This window comes from Lindgomyces ingoldianus (genome assembly GCF_010093535.1).
Source record: "Lindgomyces ingoldianus strain ATCC 200398 unplaced genomic scaffold BDR25scaffold_41, whole genome shotgun sequence".
In the NCBI taxonomy this organism is placed as follows: Eukaryota; Fungi; Ascomycota; class Dothideomycetes; order Pleosporales; family Lindgomycetaceae; genus Lindgomyces; species Lindgomyces ingoldianus.
In genome coordinates, this window is record NW_022985202.1 from 431,037 (window position 1) to 448,653 (window position 17,617).

The 17,617-nt window shown below is 48.5% G+C and overlaps 7 protein-coding genes across 7 annotated transcripts; 4 read left to right on the top strand and 3 right to left on the bottom strand.

Annotated features, from left to right (window-relative positions):
* The first annotated feature begins 136 nt into the window (after window positions 1-136).
* BDR25DRAFT_92825 (uncharacterized protein) lies at window positions 137-3,279 on the top strand. The gene is made up of 4 exons (XM_033699253.1): window positions 137-556; window positions 638-1,058; window positions 1,107-2,945; window positions 2,999-3,279. The coding sequence occupies exons 1-4, from the start codon at window positions 432-434 to the stop codon at window positions 3,227-3,229; spliced, it is 2,616 nt and encodes an 871-aa protein (XP_033541925.1). The 5' UTR covers window positions 137-431; the 3' UTR covers window positions 3,230-3,279.
* A 1,062-nt stretch (window positions 3,280-4,341) lies between these two features.
* Window positions 4,342-4,931, top strand: BDR25DRAFT_198049 (uncharacterized protein; the record flags this gene model as incomplete). The annotated part of the gene is made up of 2 exons (XM_033684359.1): window positions 4,342-4,626; window positions 4,806-4,931. Coding segments are annotated over 2 exons (411 nt in total), but the record flags the coding sequence as incomplete, so codon positions are not given.
* A 318-nt stretch (window positions 4,932-5,249) lies between these two features.
* BDR25DRAFT_360982 (uncharacterized protein) lies at window positions 5,250-6,463 on the bottom strand (the record flags this gene model as incomplete). The annotated part of the gene is made up of 8 exons (XM_033696337.1): window positions 5,250-5,404; window positions 5,441-5,463; window positions 5,554-5,700; window positions 5,756-5,883; window positions 5,972-6,172; window positions 6,209-6,278; window positions 6,338-6,361; window positions 6,393-6,463. The coding sequence occupies 8 exons, from the start codon at window positions 6,461-6,463 to the stop codon at window positions 5,250-5,252; spliced, it is 819 nt and encodes a 272-aa protein (XP_033541927.1).
* Window positions 6,464-7,325: 862 nt separating this feature from the next.
* Window positions 7,326-9,326, top strand: BDR25DRAFT_360985 (uncharacterized protein; the record flags this gene model as incomplete). The annotated part of the gene is made up of 14 exons (XM_033696338.1): window positions 7,326-7,340; window positions 7,406-7,499; window positions 7,571-7,691; window positions 7,721-7,740; window positions 7,817-7,862; window positions 7,896-8,060; window positions 8,128-8,302; window positions 8,366-8,480; window positions 8,528-8,600; window positions 8,629-8,671; window positions 8,698-8,722; window positions 8,756-8,807; window positions 8,865-9,257; window positions 9,299-9,326. The coding sequence occupies 14 exons, from the start codon at window positions 7,326-7,328 to the stop codon at window positions 9,324-9,326; spliced, it is 1,365 nt and encodes a 454-aa protein (XP_033541928.1).
* Window positions 9,327-9,375: 49 nt separating this feature from the next.
* Window positions 9,376-10,861, bottom strand: BDR25DRAFT_360986 (uncharacterized protein; the record flags this gene model as incomplete). Its single annotated transcript, XM_033696339.1, has 10 exons — window positions 9,376-9,384; window positions 9,449-9,721; window positions 9,762-9,824; window positions 9,860-9,946; window positions 10,007-10,226; window positions 10,254-10,347; window positions 10,580-10,599; window positions 10,629-10,652; window positions 10,722-10,750; window positions 10,811-10,861. 10 exons carry the CDS (start codon window positions 10,859-10,861, stop codon window positions 9,376-9,378), a joined length of 870 nt encoding a protein of 289 aa, XP_033541929.1.
* A 1,544-nt stretch (window positions 10,862-12,405) lies between these two features.
* Window positions 12,406-14,172, bottom strand: BDR25DRAFT_295908 (uncharacterized protein; the record flags this gene model as incomplete). Its single annotated transcript, XM_033688879.1, has 2 exons — window positions 12,406-13,981; window positions 14,101-14,172. The coding sequence occupies 2 exons, from the start codon at window positions 14,170-14,172 to the stop codon at window positions 12,494-12,496; spliced, it is 1,560 nt and encodes a 519-aa protein (XP_033541930.1). The 3' UTR covers window positions 12,406-12,493.
* A 1,603-nt stretch (window positions 14,173-15,775) lies between these two features.
* BDR25DRAFT_396463 (uncharacterized protein) lies at window positions 15,776-17,348 on the top strand (the record flags this gene model as incomplete). The annotated part of the gene is made up of 4 exons (XM_033698436.1): window positions 15,776-17,011; window positions 17,061-17,100; window positions 17,159-17,190; window positions 17,228-17,348. The coding sequence occupies exons 1-4, from the start codon at window positions 15,816-15,818 to the stop codon at window positions 17,346-17,348; spliced, it is 1,389 nt and encodes a 462-aa protein (XP_033541931.1). The 5' UTR covers window positions 15,776-15,815.
* Between the last annotated feature and the right edge of the window lie 269 nt (window positions 17,349-17,617).

Genomic DNA, 17,617 nt, shown 5'->3' on the forward strand with positions numbered 1-17,617 from the left:
GAGGGTCGCTGCATCACGGAGCACTTACCTGCGAGGCTTTATCAAAAGTGCGCGTGAACCAGTGAGAGAACTCGACCGAGGAGGAGAGCGCATCGCAGGAAAGAGCAGCACCACCGGGCAGTGTCAGACCTCTTCAATCTTAAACACCTGGTCAAAGCGCTTGGCGTGCTGGAGTTACGACGCACCACCGAGAGATTTAAGGCCGTGCAGCCCACGAACGAGCAGTCGCCCTCCACTCCACCTTTACCAACACCTCCTCCGCACAATTCAGCTACAGCGGACCTTATTGCCATCTGCAGCCGGCCCTGCGCAGCCCCTAAACCCCGGCTTTTCGTCCGCTTCATCTGGCGACGAGTGCATCACTTCTCATCTCATTCGGACTTACTACCCTAAAATCCGATCCCTCCGTGGGCGAGCATCGCTGTGTTACCATGCCTCCCACCCCGCCGTCGACGACATCATCCAGCACAGGACACTCGCCACCCGACGCGCAGTTCAGGGTTGTGCGAAAGCGCAACCGAGTCCCCCTGTCTTGCGGGCCCTGCCGACACAGGAAGTAGGCAACCTTCCCCTCCCCTCCCCACCGCAGACTGATTGCAGGGCCAAGTGCTAATTTATTATTTTTTTTTAATCGCAGGCTGAAATGCAATCGCGGCCATCCCTGCGACAATTGTACCAAGCGGGGAGACACGGGATCATGTACGTACGCTACTCCGGGCAGTCGCAAGAAGAGCTCTTCCAGCACTGGCTCCGCCACTTCTCCTGATGACATGCAAAATCGCATTGACCGTCTGGAAGGACTTGTTCTTTCACTGATGACCAATGGCGCCCAGAGTGCTGGACCAGCTGCGGCACAGGCTGCCATCGCCAATAGCATGAGCAATGGCTCTGCCGAACATCCGTACGATCTCGTCACCGGACCCGAGTCGATAAAGGAGGAGGATGAGGGCGAGGAGAGCGAGGTTGAGCAGGTCGCGAAATCTATCGGCGTAATGAAGGTCGACAACAACAGGGCGGTGTTTGCGTCCGAGGCCCATTGGTATGCGATTCTGGGAGAGGTGAGTCGCAGCGTGGGATGTGCGGCATGCAGATCTGACACCCCGTAGATTTCAGAAGTCAAAAACTACTTCACCGAACACAAGAAGCAGTTCGACGAGCAGCTGAAGCGATACAAGGCCAACCACACCGACGAGTACACCCCCGGCACTGCATTCTTGTTTGGCGCCCAGAAGCCTACCTCGTACGCCGAGATCCTCTCTCGGTTTCCCCCAAAACCGACCGCCGACATCCTCGTCTCGCGATATTTCAATACATACGACCCCGGAATCCATATCATTCATGGGCCGACATTTCAAAAACAGTATGACAAGCATTGGCTGAACCCCAATGAGTCGCCAGTCATTTGGCTCGGGTTGGTGTTTGCCATGATGTGCATAGCATTGCAGTCATACAGCAGAGCAGGAGATGAGCCCCCGGAATATCGAGGGAAGTCTTGGGCAATGTCGAGTGAGTATCGGAGCTTGACCGCGCAGTGTCTCGTAATGGCAGACATTACGCAGCCGATTACCGATATGTTGGAAACTCTCATCCTCCATGTCTATGCTGATTATGCCCGCAGTAGAGATGCGGAAGTGGGCATTCTGATCAGCACTGGCATTATTGTGCGTCTTGCAATGCGGATGGGACTGCATCGCGATCCGGCCCCCTATTCAGGTATTTCTATTTACCAGGGTGAAATGCGACGGCGAGTGTGGGCTGCAGTTCGGTCCCTGGATCTGTTGTTTTCGGCACAAGCTGGCCTCCCTCCTATTATTCGACTACGAGACACGAATACCGAGATCCCGCGGAATATCTACGACGATGAGCTGTTTGAAGATATGAAGGTATTACCGCCTTCAAGGCCGGCCACGGAAGCGACGCCGACGCTTTTCTTGATCAACCGGACACGTTTGATCTACAAGTTAGGCGAAGCGGTTGAGCTGACCGATTCGCTGACTTGCTCATCGTATGAAGAGATCATGAAGCTGGATCAACAAGCTAGAGAGTTGCACGAAGGCATATCTCCTCATCTCAAGATACGATCCATGGACGAGTCTGCACGTGATCCGTCGACGCTCATCATGCAGCGCTTCACCCTCGACCTGATGTATCTGAAGATAATATGTGTGCTGCATCGGAAGTTTCTTGCAGCGTCGAGGAGTAATAATCGATTTACGTATTCGAGGCGAGTGTGCATCGATGCGTCAATGACGATGCTTCAGCACCAGGCAACGTTACATAGAGAATGTCAACCGGGCGGGCGGTTACGGAATGTGAAGTGGTTCATCTCATCACTCACAACGGTCGACTTCCTTCTCGCGGCGATGATCGTGTGCTCTGATCTCTACCATACGGCGCGTTTCGAACGCCAAGGTCGGTCTCCAGGAGGCGATGTGTACCTCTGGAGCCACGACCGACGGGACGAAATGCTTGACGCGATTGAGGTCGCCGTGGGTATTTGGGATGTGCTCAAGGATCATTCGATGGAAGCATACAAGGCTCACGCAACACTGAGCGTGATGTTGCAACAATTGAAGCAGCATCAGGCAATGAGGCAAGCGCAGCAAAGCTTCTCGTCGGCTCCGTCGACCGCATTTCCAGCACCTAACCCCATGGATGACTCGAATGTCGCACCCGAGCACTCGGCGGCTATGACTCTGGGCATGCTCAGCACTGGTGGCCTCACGCCCAACTCGGCCAATATGTTCGACACGCGGTACCCAGCTTCCATCGGGAACCTTCTGAACGACCCTGTTCCACAACAGCCTTCGTCGGGCTTGTCACCGAACTTTGGCGCAGGGGCAACGAGTGGGCCGGAGAATGCACCGAGCCCATTCTCGAATCTTTTCGGATCGAGCATTGGCTTCCAGAGTATGGATCTACCGAGCACGGACAATATTGATTGGGTAAGTAGTAGCAATATTAACATCAGTTGTCGGGCCAATACTAACAGCCGCAGAACGCATGGGATTCATACATCCAAGGCCCGAGCATGGATGCGACCAACTCATTCTTCCCAATGGATATCGGATCCATTCCCATGCAAACTGATGCAAACGGCCTGCCGACAGCACAAGGTTCACCACAGCAGAATGGAAATTCTAACGCGAATGCGTTTTCGGGGAGTGCGGGGGTGAACGGCGGAGTCTTCATGGGGGTGAGCACGCCTCCTCACAATAACCTCGTTTAGGCAGATCCTAACGAGGTGTAGGCGGATCCGAAAACTTCTTCTGGGGAGGGATATGCGATTGGCTTCATGATACCAAAGACCAGCTAGGTCTCTGTTTGGTCTAAGTTTGGTCTATGTTTGCGCTGGGCGACAGCGATTGGCGAAGCTGTAGTGCTTCCGGCGTGTTATGAAGGGGCACTTTTGGGTACGGCGTGTGGGAAAGAAATGAATGGACACTCATTGAAGATGTCGACGACATGGAACGAATGCATGAATGCACGAATGCAGGAATGCAGGAATGCAGGGATACAGGGATACAGGGATAGGTCTGTGATGATGTTTTGAGATAGATCAGTAGGAAGTGTACCTGTAGAGTAAGAAAAGTGTTAATAGTATGCATGCACTCCACTCGGTTCCCGGGTCAGATGGGCAAGCGTAGCCGGACACTGCCCCGCGCTTCGAGACCCTCTGTGACGGACAAATTGCCCAACTCCTCTCACAGTTCAGTACATACCTCGTCTCACGATTCAACACATCATCTCCAGTCACCCTCTTCAGATATCTTTGCCACTTCCTCGACATTGTGTCTCAATTATCCAATCCAGGAACGCGCCAATTCAAGCTTCGATCGGCCGCGTCTCGTTTCCAGTCAGCCCCACTCCCAGGCCACATCTTATCGCGGGGTCGACGCCGCCGCGGCTCAGCTGAGACCTGAAGCTGAAGCAAAGGCAGCAACGTCATAGTTGGTATTGATAGACGAAAAGCTGACGGTGTTCTGGGGCAACTTTACGCCGTGGGGCTGATTTACTTGGAGCCTCGTCCGGGTTGACTGGAGTAAGTTACTTGTTCAGAGGACTTTATGTGCCGCTCTGCCTTGGGTGTCTTGCCTGAAGACCCACGACCTTCAGCCCCAACTCGACCCCTCTCTCGCTCCAGCCTTAGACACAAACGAAGACTCCTGACGACTTCAAGCGCCGACCTCTCGCTCTAGCTTTGCTCTTCAGTTAAAGTGGTAGCACATACACGCTCGCGCACACGATAGAAGCATGGCAGCCACCAACCCCTCAAACCCCCCAACCTCATCTCCAGCTCCCATCACCGCCCCCACTTCTACCACCGCAGCTGCAACCGAAACCCAACCCCCCATTTCCCCCGTCCAACGCTCATCCTCCTTCCAGCACAAAACATCTCCCGCTGTCCCTCCTACCCACTCTTTCATCGAAACAAATACGCCTGCCATAAATGATACCCCGGTAGAGTTGGATAGTGTGCCTGCAAGCCTAAAAGGAGGTAAACGGAGGAACACGGCAGGCGAGGGAGAAGGCGGAGTAGTGAGTCCGAATTTAGGAGAGGAGGAAGATATCAATCAGGAGTTTTTGGGGGAGGGGAAGGATGGGGTGAGCAAGGAACTGCGGGCTGTGAGTTGGTTTTTCCCTTGCTGGGTGGTATTTGACAAGCTTCCGAAGCCATAAACCAACCCAGTTCATCTCACCTCAGCACATCCCAGCGATGTGCAAGCATTACTACACCTCTCCCCCTCTCTCCCCCTCTCTCCCCCCACCTCGCTCTACCGATGCTGACTACAATGATACCACAGAAACGAGCAGCGATGCTTGCCTCGCGATCGAAAGACCCCGCTGTTCTAGTCGACCTTCCACAGGAACCTACGGCCGAGGAAGTCGAGGCTGCGAAGAGTGGGGAGGGGACCGTGACGCCCGGGTTGGCAAATCGGGAATTTGAGAAGTTGGATAGGGTGGATGCGGTAGGGGAGAGGTGATGATCATGTCATTTATGGGGTGCTGTTGGAGGCTAGTAGATATAGGTAGGAATGGAGGTTTGAGGTTAGGAAGTTTGAGGTTGGCAAGTAGGGAGGGTTCAAACGGCATTTTCCACGAGCTAAAGGAAATTGCGGAAAGATTAGGAGATCGAGAAGTCATAGAGCTGTGGAGTTGGTGGTAGAAATGGACGGTTCCAAATCGCGATTTAGAAGCTTGATAGGTCATGCACATAAATGTTGTAGACCGAGCGTATTACACGTGTGTCATGAATATGTGATGGTACCTTGACACCTTTTTTGGAATACCTCCCGTTGTTCAATATTGTTCACTAGATGACACGACATCTCTCGAAGGCTCCGAAATCTACAAGAACGAGGCTCGTTAGCACATCTTCCAGTCAACAACCAACATTCGAGCCCTGTCATTCACCCAAGAGATACTATTGTACAATCACAATCATTTGTGAGGTGCCCCTGCCTATTGGTGGTGTATTAGCTAGCCATCTAAAATTCTGCTCTCCTTTAGCTGTTGGAAGAGCTCTGGCTCCAAAAACTTGCTGATCGTGACGTCCTCAGCCAGAGTCTCCCTGTAGGCGAAACATAATTATCGAGAGAGATTCCGGTGTTGATTGCAAGGGTCAACGGGCTCATCACGTGGCTTTCCCCGCCACCCTTCCTCCTAGGCGTATGAACTCCTCCACCACCTCGCATTTCACTTTCCTCTTCCTATAGGTCTACTATCTTTCTCCCTCGAACATTAAAAGTAAAACTCATTCAGTTCATGTCTGGGTCTCCGTTTCCTTGAGTCTCCAAGCTCAGGAGCGAATATGGAATGGCTGGTCGTCCCAGCAGTGCGGCTAAAAAGAAGCACTCGCAAATGATATGGCTCTGAGCTAGACTACCAGCCCTGACTGGGCCTAGAAATTAGGAATGGGGTGTTTTATGTGTGTTTAGTTTGCTTTGCGCTGTGGCTTGTTCTAGGAGACTAAAACAAGAATATCAGAACGGTATGTCTTGCCTTTTCGGAATCCTGGTACTAAAAACTGCAAGAAGAAAGAGCCATGTTCTGCGCGTTCGGAATCCTGGATTTCAATGTTTTCCTCGGCGGGACCGGTGCCTAGCTGACTGGTTGGATGGATGGCCGCAGGTATATAAACCCCCTCTCTTTCCGTGTCAATCTCGGAGAACTACGACTGGGGCTTCCTCCCTATAGAGGCGGGAACTAAATCAGCCCGATTAACACCTATGGTGCTTGTGTGTCTGGGTCTAATATCTTCGGGCAAGATGATAATGCTTCACATGTCGCACTTGCAGGTAAAAAAAAACCCTCATTCGACGTCCCATGGCTTCACTCTGCTGGTTGGATAAGAGTCTGGCTGCAGTAAGGCTCCGGATTGCAGGTCCAACAAAGAGATCGAAAGACGCGCATCATGGCGACCACTTTCTAGCGGAATGAAAAGCCGTTGATGGAGCTGCATGGTTCGACTACTGGGAAATAAAAGCTTTATCAATCACACTCCACAGCCTTAGTTGCTAGTGGAATAAGAAATCTTTCCAACTATGTCATGGCTGTGGCCACTAGGGAACAAATATCTTGCTGAACACCCCGAATGGCTTACTCCGGATACTAGCGGAATAAAAGGCTCACCATCAGGTTCCATGGTTCCGACTCAATTTCGCGTCTTCCATGCCATAACTAAAAGTTCACGATGTCTGAAGGCAGTGTTGTTGCTTTCGCCGGGACCCCAAAAGGGAATAACTACTGGTGCAAGGACAACTATGGCTCTGATATTGCAGCTTCGCGGTCTTGCTGCCTCACCTATTGGGGAGTGGAGAGGGGTAGAAGGGGCTGATAGGTTTTGTCGTGTACGTACTACCCCTAGTTTTCAGCACGTGTTATTCTCGCAATTCTCAAGTGTATAACACCCCTGTTCCCTGAAATATTGACTCCACTGCTAAGCTTCTCCTTTAGAGTGAGCGAACACAAGTAACAGGCGGAAAATCTATGCTATCTGTCTCTCTGTCTCTAAAAATCGTCAAGGCAGCTCCGCAATAGTTTCGCCCTTTCAGCATCCTAGAATAAAGATACTATCGGCCCGTTGTATGCTAGCTTAGGTCTCCCTCTCCTGCATGCTGGTAAAGCAACTAGAAGACACCAATAACGACTAGATCTCTGCTCTTCTCTTCTCGATCGCTTCTTGGGAAGAGAAATGATAACACAAAGATAGCCTTAAATGGTGTGTAGTGCGGTCTAGAAGATGTACTCATGAGCGAAATGGAGTATTTGAAGCTAAAGCTGAGGATAAGGCTGAGGTTAGAGATAAATAAATAAAATTGGCCATGACAACGGCGATGGTGGAGTGTTTGTTTAGATATGGTGATAACCGCCAAACCAACCACCGGAACGCCTAAAAACTTAGGGATTCTTGGATGAAGATAAAGTTTTGAGAGAATTGCGATGGTTTGTTGTTCGCTACCTTGCACTGGAAACAGAAAGTTTCTCCCAGCTATTCCGTGTGGCTATCCTTCAATGCTGCAGGGAATAGAAGCAAAATGAACCCAGTAAAATTACAACGTTGGGTGAGAAAGACCATACCACAATCTATCGATGATGCTAACCACCGCATCCAAGCCCCTTTCCTTACCCCTTAAATCCCATACCCGCCAAACCACCAACACTTCACCATCCATTTTCACCGCCCTAACGTCAACGCACTAGGTGCTCATTTTTGGAGTTCTGGTCTCCCGCTCATACGTGAACATTAAATAATACTTTCTAGAAGGTTCCGATACCCTGGTTCTGCTCTAGGATACCGATGTGAAGGAGTCAGCCCCTAAAGCCTGTTGCAGGATTAATGGACTGTATCGGGCGAATTCGTAGCTATGTAATCACCACATCTTGCCCCTGAGGCAGAATATCTCCTGGATAACTCGGCATAAATATATGCATTTTATTGACTTTTTGCTTAACTCTGGCAAGGAGACTGAAAAATATATTCAAGCCCAATTATCTTCCGTGTTGGACGACAACATTCTATGGAGGATTCTAAACCCACTCCCTTGGAGGGCAGATAAGTGATAATACCCCTAAAATCTAGCGTCTACCTAATCCTACCGCTTTTCAGACATATCTACATGTCAGCGGAACGGGCTCGTCATCCTGCGCTAAAACTGTGTTACTATGTGGCACCAAAACCATGCGCCAATGTAAATTTAGCAGAGCCGACCTCGAGTTCTCAACGGAGCATGCGGTAAAGGAAGTTGCCTGGTTTCCTTCTTTAGCCCTCTTAGCCCCATTATTTGCGGTCAATGACGATGTCCGTGAAACCCGCCCCTATAATATATGCCACAGCTTTAAATTAGGACCCCTTGCCGGAAAGTATTGGAACGCAGTTTCATCTCGATTTGAGGCAATCAATCTCTTTTCTACATTTCCTGTGTCATGGCAAATTGTTATTCGTTACAGGGGGCATTCTCTCCTTATGATGGAAAATTGTACATACCCTGCAATCTAACTGCCGTCGAAAACGGGAAACACACAGCCTGTTGCGCCGAAGGAGATCTCTGCGCAACTAATGGCTTATGTCGTAACCGAGGTGATACAACGAACAATTAGTTCTAGAGGGTTGGATGCACTGATAAGTCGTTCAAAGACCCCGTATGTCCTAATTACTGTGGGGAATTTGGTAATCTCCCTTTTTACCTGTGATAGTTTCTCGATGTGACTACGCTTAGGGGTGATGTGTGTAATTTAATAACGTGCTGAATAGACAAGGAGATCCAGAATCACCTTGCCTACCAATGTCCACAAAAGGGAACATGGTGATGCGCAAGAGGCGCAGAGGGAATGTTCAATCAAAATAGCATTACATGTTGCAGTATTGATGAGCTCGTCTTCAAGACGGACGATCCCGTATTTTACACGACGGCAGTGGCGAGTCTGATTCAAAGCACGATTATCGCTACACATCTAACTGCTTCTACTCTGACAATACTGTCCACGACTATGGCGAGCACTGCCGCTGAAAATGGAACAACTACGCAATCGACGACCACGGTATCAATACCTTTTTCTAACCCTGGTACTGGCATTGCCGCGCCAAGAAACCCTTCATCTCAAGCACTCGCGATTGGAGTCTCAGTTAGAGCCGTTGTCACATTGCTTCTCACATCTGTTGTGGGTTTCATATCGTGGAGGCTAGGTCGACGACGTCAACAGGAGTCAAAGTCGGCTGCAGAGACCGAGGGATCGAGCACGAGCGCTGCGCTGCAGTGGAGTTGTCTGATGAAAGCTTTCTGCATGAGATAGATAGTAAAATAATGACCCTTGAACTTGAATAAAGAGAGGGTAATTTGGGCGTATAATGAGGAGCGATTTTGAGAGGGAAGATTAATATTTCTAGAGACGATGTAGGACTGACTTAATTTAGGCCGATAGTAGCATCCTCTTAATAATGTTGAACTTTAACCCGGAGGTTTGGCAGGTTAAATCTACCATTTCCTTGTCCTGTATCATCCGGTAAGATTCCGTAGGATATGAGCTGTACTTTCTGGGGGTTGGTACTCTTCTTTTGCTTCTGCGAATCACTAAAAAGTCGAAGGAATTTTTGGCAGCTATCGTCTAATTGTTTTCCTACATCGGCGCCTGCTTTCTTGGACTTGGTCGTGTCTTTTAGGTGCTTTCTACTAGTGTTGACCATTGGCGGGCAGGATTCCCGGGCTATAGGATTATCAGCCTGTAGGGGAATTAAATGGGGCATAAATTGTCAACCAAACATCAAGGCCCCAGGGTGAGGACTTCATCTTCAAGAAGTAATGGTAGATTGCTAGTGGACAACTCTCTAAAAGCATTCAGTCTATATTTTAGGCTAGACCGCTTCAGTACGGGCGTCTTGGATGTCTTTGATGAGCAGACTAGGCAGGGAGCCTCTATACTGATTTTTTCTTTTGCAGTTATGAAGCTCCCGAGGTCCACCACTGCTGCCTACTATAGTTACTTTCTGCCTTATCGTTCTTTTTACCGCGGTAGGCTGTGATGCTGTTAGTACAACTTCCGTGTGGACCTTATAATCGCATTTAGTTTTGCTATCTACAATCCTACCCTTACTCCTATCTAGGTTTTTATTACAATCTTCTAGTGAGGGTAATCTAATCTGCCCGTAATGCTGATTCCAGATCTTTCTTCTTTCCTGCTCAGACAGCCACCGCCGCAACCAGACCGGAGCCTTTCTTTCCCTTCCCCTAGACCTACATGCCAGTGCTAATCACAAATATGCCTCATCTACTAATAAGTAGAGAATCATGGCCCTAGGAGGGGTAGAATGTGGAGCTTGGAGAGAAACGAGAGAAGATAGATTTATTCCTTACCACTGTTACCAGGTCTAAAATCCTGCCCCTTTTCTGGTAAGCTACGCTTTATAATTTAGTCCAAGGCGTTATATTCTACAGCTAGCACTCTCCCCCTAAACTAGATTAAGCCTAGGCAACAGCTTAATCTAGAAGGCATAGAAACACAGGGGAGAAACTAGGGCAGCGCGTTAGATTATCCCTTAGCTAGTAGGACCAGCTATTTAGTTAAGCCTTAAGTGTCGCACGTGAAATTGGTTCACGTGACCTAGCGCAGGGTGAATGTGGGTCCTTCACTTCTCACCTCTTTCCTGCTCAGGACTAGCGCCCTTTTAGCTACTATATATTTATCTCTGAGCTCTCTCGAGCTCCAGAGACTTTACACCTCACATCAATCTACCTAGGTCGTCTCTCATTACCTAATTGACTGCTCCGTGCTCTTCACCATCCGTCAGCTCTAACCCTGCGATATTAAGGACTGCTGCAGTGGAAGTGTGTAGTATCAACTCTGCAACAGGTGTCAGAACCATTAGTCTAGTCTACGTCACATGGCCTGCACTATATAAGACCTTTACAAATTGTACCAAGTTTGTAGCAATTTATCTATCTAACACTTAAATACTACAAAGTTATCTGCCTTTATTACTGTCCTGTGACTGCGCTGTCTAGAATATATATACAGTCCTAACAACAGAATAGAGTAGAGCTTATGCAGTATGAGGGAGACTATACCCTCTAACTTGCGACGTATCTAGTTAAGAAAGTACCTTGCTATTGTTTCCACCGCCTTCCCCGTGCTGCGTCTTAGTAGATACTGCACCAGTAATTACTCTACTAACTTCCTCTATAATATAGGCATGCATCCTTAGCGCCGGTTGCTCTAGGTAGGTATGTTCTGTGCTAGATTACAAACCCACCGTGTAAGAACAACAGGCTTATAGATTCTATCCTCGTGTTCTTTACGGATAGCTGTGACAGATCCCCTTGGTCTTCTTTAGCAAAATTGTTAAATTTGCTCTCCCTAAATATCTCCTAGCCTATTAAGTGCTAGCGTTAACTATAAGCCACCTTATTACCGGACTTATTTCTTAAGAGAGGTGCAATAAGTAGGACAGGCAATGTGAGAGATATCGAGCAGGAAGCACGAGGCACAGAGAGGGAATGCAGGATAGGGGTGTGTGTAGCAGAGCTACAAGAGAGAGAGTAAACCTTAGTGTCGGAGGCAGAGGTACGGAGGCCGAGGAGCCTATATACCCCGTTCCAGGCCCAGAGTACTCAGGGGTTGGATGGCTGTAACATAACCGTGGCAGGCAAGGTCTAACCTAACGTTGTTAGCGCATGATTTTATACCTAAGGCAAAGTCCTAATTCCATACAGTACTGTTATAGGATGGTAGAAAGCAGCAGCAAAGAAGATATCTACAGTATAAGCTTCTTTATGTCTATAAAAGACAACTCTGCCTAAATATTTCTCTCGGGTAGTTAGCAAAACAAGAATAGGTATCTTAAGAGTTTCACTGTAAGCTAGTGCCTTAAGATAGGGTCTTGCTAATCTTGCTGTTGTACTTAGACTGTAGGTGACAAGAACCTACCTAGAAGAGGGTAGAGTAATAATTATGTATTATAATTTACTTAACTAGATTAATGCGCTTTACATGACAACTGTGAACAATTAGAGCTAGCGGCTAGAGATGCTTAATATCTGGTGGGTATTGATATAGATATAGCAGCTATGAAGTTAGGATATGCGGAGGAGACTGAGTTAGGGAGGTGGACGGAGCGAAGGGCGCGAGTATATAAAGCGGCCCATCTTCCCTATCATAGTTTCTGCCCTACTTTCGAATCTTCTCCTCCGCCATACAGTTATTGATCGCTTTTACCTGCCTACCTTAGCCACACAACTATCAAAATATATACTGCTCTCTCCTCCAGGCCCCAACAGGCGGCTGTCCATACCCATACGGACATGGCACTTTGTCTTCCGCTAGTCTACGATCACATCTGCTTTTGCTCTCGTCTTTCTGGTTCTACCATTAAGTAATGCCTACAGTACTATGTCACAAGAGTAAGAAAGCGTCCTATTCCGTGGCAGAATGTAGAGCAAGAAAGGCCACGAAGCCAGTCTGGGTCGGTAATCTAAACGTCCAACCAAGAAAGCGAACGTCATCGACACCCTTTCACCTCCCGCAAAATCCTCAACATACTACCCGGCCACCACTGCTCCTGACTATGGCTCTCCTCCGGCCACAACCTACCCACAAAATTATCGCCATATCTATTCACCATCCCCGTAAGCGTGACAATCGGCAGCTTCCCAATCCACCACGACTCTTCCTCGACCAAAAACATGAGCACGGACCAGTGTGCATAGATGTCGAGAGCAAGAGCCTGCTCCTTTGTCAATTGTGATAATGTGTGACTGGATGCAGGTGGGCTTTCTAGTCGCTGGTCAAGTAGCGGAAGGACGAGGTCGAGGTATGCTTGCGGAGCCTGGACAAGGAAGGCGAGAAAATGGTATGTTAGTGGTTCTGTGGGCCGTAGAATCGCATGTCCGCTCGCATAGCATCGCAGCCACAATCCTGTTCGCGGTTCCTTCGCCGTGAGTCTGGTAGGTCGTGGTGCGGATGAGTCTGATTGGGAGAATGCCTTGGTTCTGATGTTGACAAGGAATTCGAAGGCGGTGGCGCAGGCAGATGATTGATTTCGCTCGTGACCAACATTGCTGTGGAGGAGAGACTTCAGACGCTCTTGAAGCCTGGATAACGCTGCTTGACTGGTCGCAGCGATGATTGGGAACATGACATGCGTGCGCGATGGAGGCAGTGGCGTTGAGCCATTAACGCTTAGCAACGGCGACGGTGTGTCTGCTGCAAGTCTAGTCTCTGGGGGCGCAATCGACTCGCGTGAATCCAATGCTTGGACCGTCGCCCTTATTCCCCGCATCATGACTATTACATCTCTTGGAGTCGTTGAGAGGAGTTTGTGGGACTTGCTCGTCTTCCTTTTGCTTGATATCCAATGGCTTACTTGCTGGCTCACCGTCGTGAAAGGGACTAACAGCAAGGCACTCGCCAAGAGAAGTTCCATTTCTGAAGTACGTGTATCAGGCTGTGCGATCAAGTCTCTCATCTGCTCGCTCGCCAGATTGCAGAGGCGATACCCGGTCATCAAGATATGATTGATAGCATCTAGGCTGGGAGGAGGTTCTTCATCTATCATGTCACCACATATACAAACTGCAGAAAGGGCTTGCAGTGAATAGAAGACCATTTTGTTGCGCAATGCCAGAGCTGGTATGGCCGTTTGGAATGCATCCTGACCTCCAGGAAAGTGCGTCAGTGTACGACTCGTATGCTCCAGGTAATGTTGGTAGAGGTCGGCATCGGATAGTCGCATGGCAGGATCCCCATTGGCATCGGAGTACGATGCTGCTTCCACAGATGCGGGAGTCAACGGAACTGATGTCTCAAATGATGGCGAGTCTTCCGAAAATGCAGAGGCATTTGGAGACCCTGAAAAATGGCTGCATGGCGGACTCGGTAAGGATAATGTGTCCCTTGGCTCATCTGCAGCAGGGGACACTGCTGGTGGGTAACTGCATTTTTGGAAAGTCGATTCGCAGCGCGTGCATGATGGTTTCAGCTCATCGCACTGGAAGATGTCAGCGCTGCCGTTGTATCTATGTCCAGAAGCGTATTTCGTAACAATATAAAGCCAAGTGCTGCGCTGTAGCATCAAGATTGACCTTTTGCTCAGTCAAATTTACTCACCTTTCTTTTCCGCCGCTTGCACGCGAAACACCCCATTCTGGATTTTTGATGTGCCCGTCTCGTTCGAAACATGGCCGAGCTTCTACTGCGATTTCTAGGATCTTGATCGACATTGTTTTGGCTCGACATTTGTTTTGCATTGCGCATCTGTTACAATCTCATATACCCAACTTCTCGCTACAGCCGTCATTCCCTCGCTGTGACGCGTTCACCATGAAAACGATGGATTCTTTCTAATGTTAGATGACTACGTGCGGCTGGTCCCTTAAACATCCCCAGGTCGGCTTAGAATTTGCTCAGCCGCATCCTTGTTTGGTTAAGTCATCCTTGGCCTCGGACACAATCTCTCAGCCCTACGCCAGGGATTTGGAATTATGAGCTCATCAAGCAGAATTACAAATTACATCAGCTCAGCCTCACCGATTGTCGTTGCAATAATCTAGCAAAGCTCTACCTGAACAAGCATGCCGAACCTAACAATGACAGTGGTAGAAAACTTGGCGTAAGCTTTTGCTTACAAGTAACTGTCGTCGGAAGGGCGCGGGCGCACAATAACGCCCATCGCGTTTGATGCCGAACCGGTCATGAGTGAGGAATTGATAGCCCACGTTCGGAGTTGAATCAGTGCACAAATAACGGTCTTGATGTAATCTCGCCTTCCATTAGGCACCTTCAAGGAGGATGTTAACTTGCCGTTGATACCACCAAACGGAATTTCGCCGCGTCCATTTTACCAAAGTCGATTCCATTTGTCGTAACATGACCTGGGCCCTTGGCTTTCTCGAGGTGATCTGTGCATAGTGCGGTGTGCGAATAGAAAACTATCGCACACTCTTCATGGTTGTGATGTTTTTCGTTACCTTGTTGCTGACCATCTCTTGAGGTTCAACGTGCAATCTACTGCAGTCGTATTTTTGTTCGTTTTCGAAACATCATTGATAGATCTTTGCCTTCTATTGATACAAATTTTGTGGCTGGAGGTTAGGTCCACCCTCGGACACTTAACACGAATTAAGGGCAGTGTTAAGACAACAAGAGAGAATATATTTGAGTAATATATATTCGTTGGAAGGACAGCTTCATAGCAAGACGTCTAAACTTGACCCTACCTATCCACGCGTTGCAGCGACAGTATAGGTGTGAATACACCAACTATCGCAGTCCGGCGTCCTTTTTACGTAGGCATTCACTAACGCCACTTCTATACGCCCCCCGAGACTTTCCGGGTCACATTAGATATTTGACGATGCGGATCCAATCAGCTTCTAATTTAGTGTGTAGGATTGACTTGTAGGGGCGTATTCGCGACCAGGGGCGTATTCGCTAAACTGACCAGGGACGTATTAACTAGGGGCGTATTCACTAAACTAACTAGGGGCATATGCGCAAGCCTCACCAGACGTAAGAGCCATTCGCACAATTAACCAAGGGGAGATCTATGAGATTAGCTAAGAGTGTATTTGTAAAACTAACTGGAAGCGTATTTGCAAATTTGACTAGGGTGGTATTCGCTACACTGGTCGGTGTCCTATTCGCAAACTTGCCCAGATCTATTGGTTCACAATAGGATAAGTCATAGTCTGGAGCAATGACATTGAGGCGGTGTTGCCCCTTTATGACTATATAAACTACCTTTCTACTCTGTGTAGATTTCAGCGGATACTTTCATTCCACACTTTGCTCGATCTACCTTATTCTCCTCACCGCACTCTGTCATGACATCCCTTCGCATCTTAGGCATTTTGCTTCTTCTTCATCTTCATCGTCATACTTCGGCTTTGGCGACCGATGCTTCTAATAGACCTTATGGAACTTGTAAACAACTAGATATTCCAGTGTTTGCTACCGCAAACACCGCAATCTACAACATACCGAGGGTAGACAATGATATCGAAGCGACAGCCTGGGCTATTTTCGACGCCACTCGGAGCACTCCACATGACTTGCGGAGTATTATCAAGAACACTACGACTTCCGCTACCTTCAACATCCATGCCCAACTGTGTGTTCCTAAGACTTCCGGAAAGCGCGACATTTTGCAGATTGCCACCCACGGAGTGCATTACGACTCAAGATATTGGGATTCGGAATACCGGCCCGAGAGTCACTCTTATGTCAATGCCGCACTCAAAGCAGGATACTCCATTCTCACATACGATCGTTTGGGAGTTGGCCAATCCGACATACCTGACGCGTACACGGTGGTTCAAGCGCCTTTAGAACAGGAGATACTTCGACAATTGACGTTGATGGCACGCAATGGCACTTTATATGAATTCGCTGAGAAGGCGAAACCTGCCGATGCAGCATTCAAAGCATTGCCAAAACCAAGAAAGATCGTCCACGTCGGTCACAGTTTTGGGTCCTTCCTTACCTCCGCATTCATTGCCAACTACGGTCCTCTGAGCGACGGAGCAATCATCACGGGTTACCTCCTGACCCTGAATCTAGCAAGTGCTGGGTCAACGTCGTTTAACGTCGAGTACGCCGCCACGAGCAACCCTTCATACAAGCGACCAAGCGGCTACGTCGTGTGTCAGAAGAGTGGCATCCAGAATATTTTCTTCGCAGGCGATCTCAAAACAGCGTACACACCAGAAATGCTTGACTATGGCAATGAAATCAAGCAGCCGGTGCCGATTGGAGAGTTCGCCTCTGCCTTTTGGCTCCTAGGAAAAACTGGGCCTTCCTTCAAAGGGCCGGTGCAATATATGCTACCAGAATTCGACTTCTACGTATGTCGCGGCGATTGCAAGGGGTTGGCAAATGTGACAGCTCTGACAGAAACTTACCCTAACGCTACTGCTATCGAAGTCGCCATCCAGCCTAACACCGGCCATGCTTTGCCGCTTCACAACAATGCCACTGCCGGTTTCCAGGTCACGTTCGATTTCTTGAAGAAACATGGATTGTAGTCTGCTTAGCTGTTGCTGCAACTGGAGCCGCTGCCTGTTATGGAGCACTGTATCCCGGCTTTTTGCCTGGCAGACCTCACACAATGTGCTCTTCTGAGGCTCTATAGATTAGATAGTGATAAGACAATCGATCGCATGTAAAGCTTTCTACCATAACCATCAGAGATGAAATGAAGTAATGCTGGCTCCGCATCTTGACCGTGAGTTTATAGTGATCAGGCTCGGGTTAGGGTACTAAGACCGGTATTCGGTATCTGTACAACTAAGCGGCGAAGGGGCCAGTCTGCCGCAGAGTTGTCAACAGTCAGCCTGAGACTGATTTATGGCAGTTAGTTAGTTAGTTAGAACAGGTTAAACTGTCACTGACTGTAAAGCTTAAAGACGTTAGCTATAATTTATGTAACTGCTAAAAGTAAAGCAATTATTTATTTTAACTAACTGATAAACTTTTAGCTAGCTTTAAACTAGTTAAGTTGCTTTATATTCTTATAATCTAATCCTTACTGTACTTGGAGCCACTATTTAAGGTAATATCTGCCTGTTCCTAGCTCTTTATACACTATAAAGTAGTAATTAACTTCGGCCTTATCTATAGTCTCTGA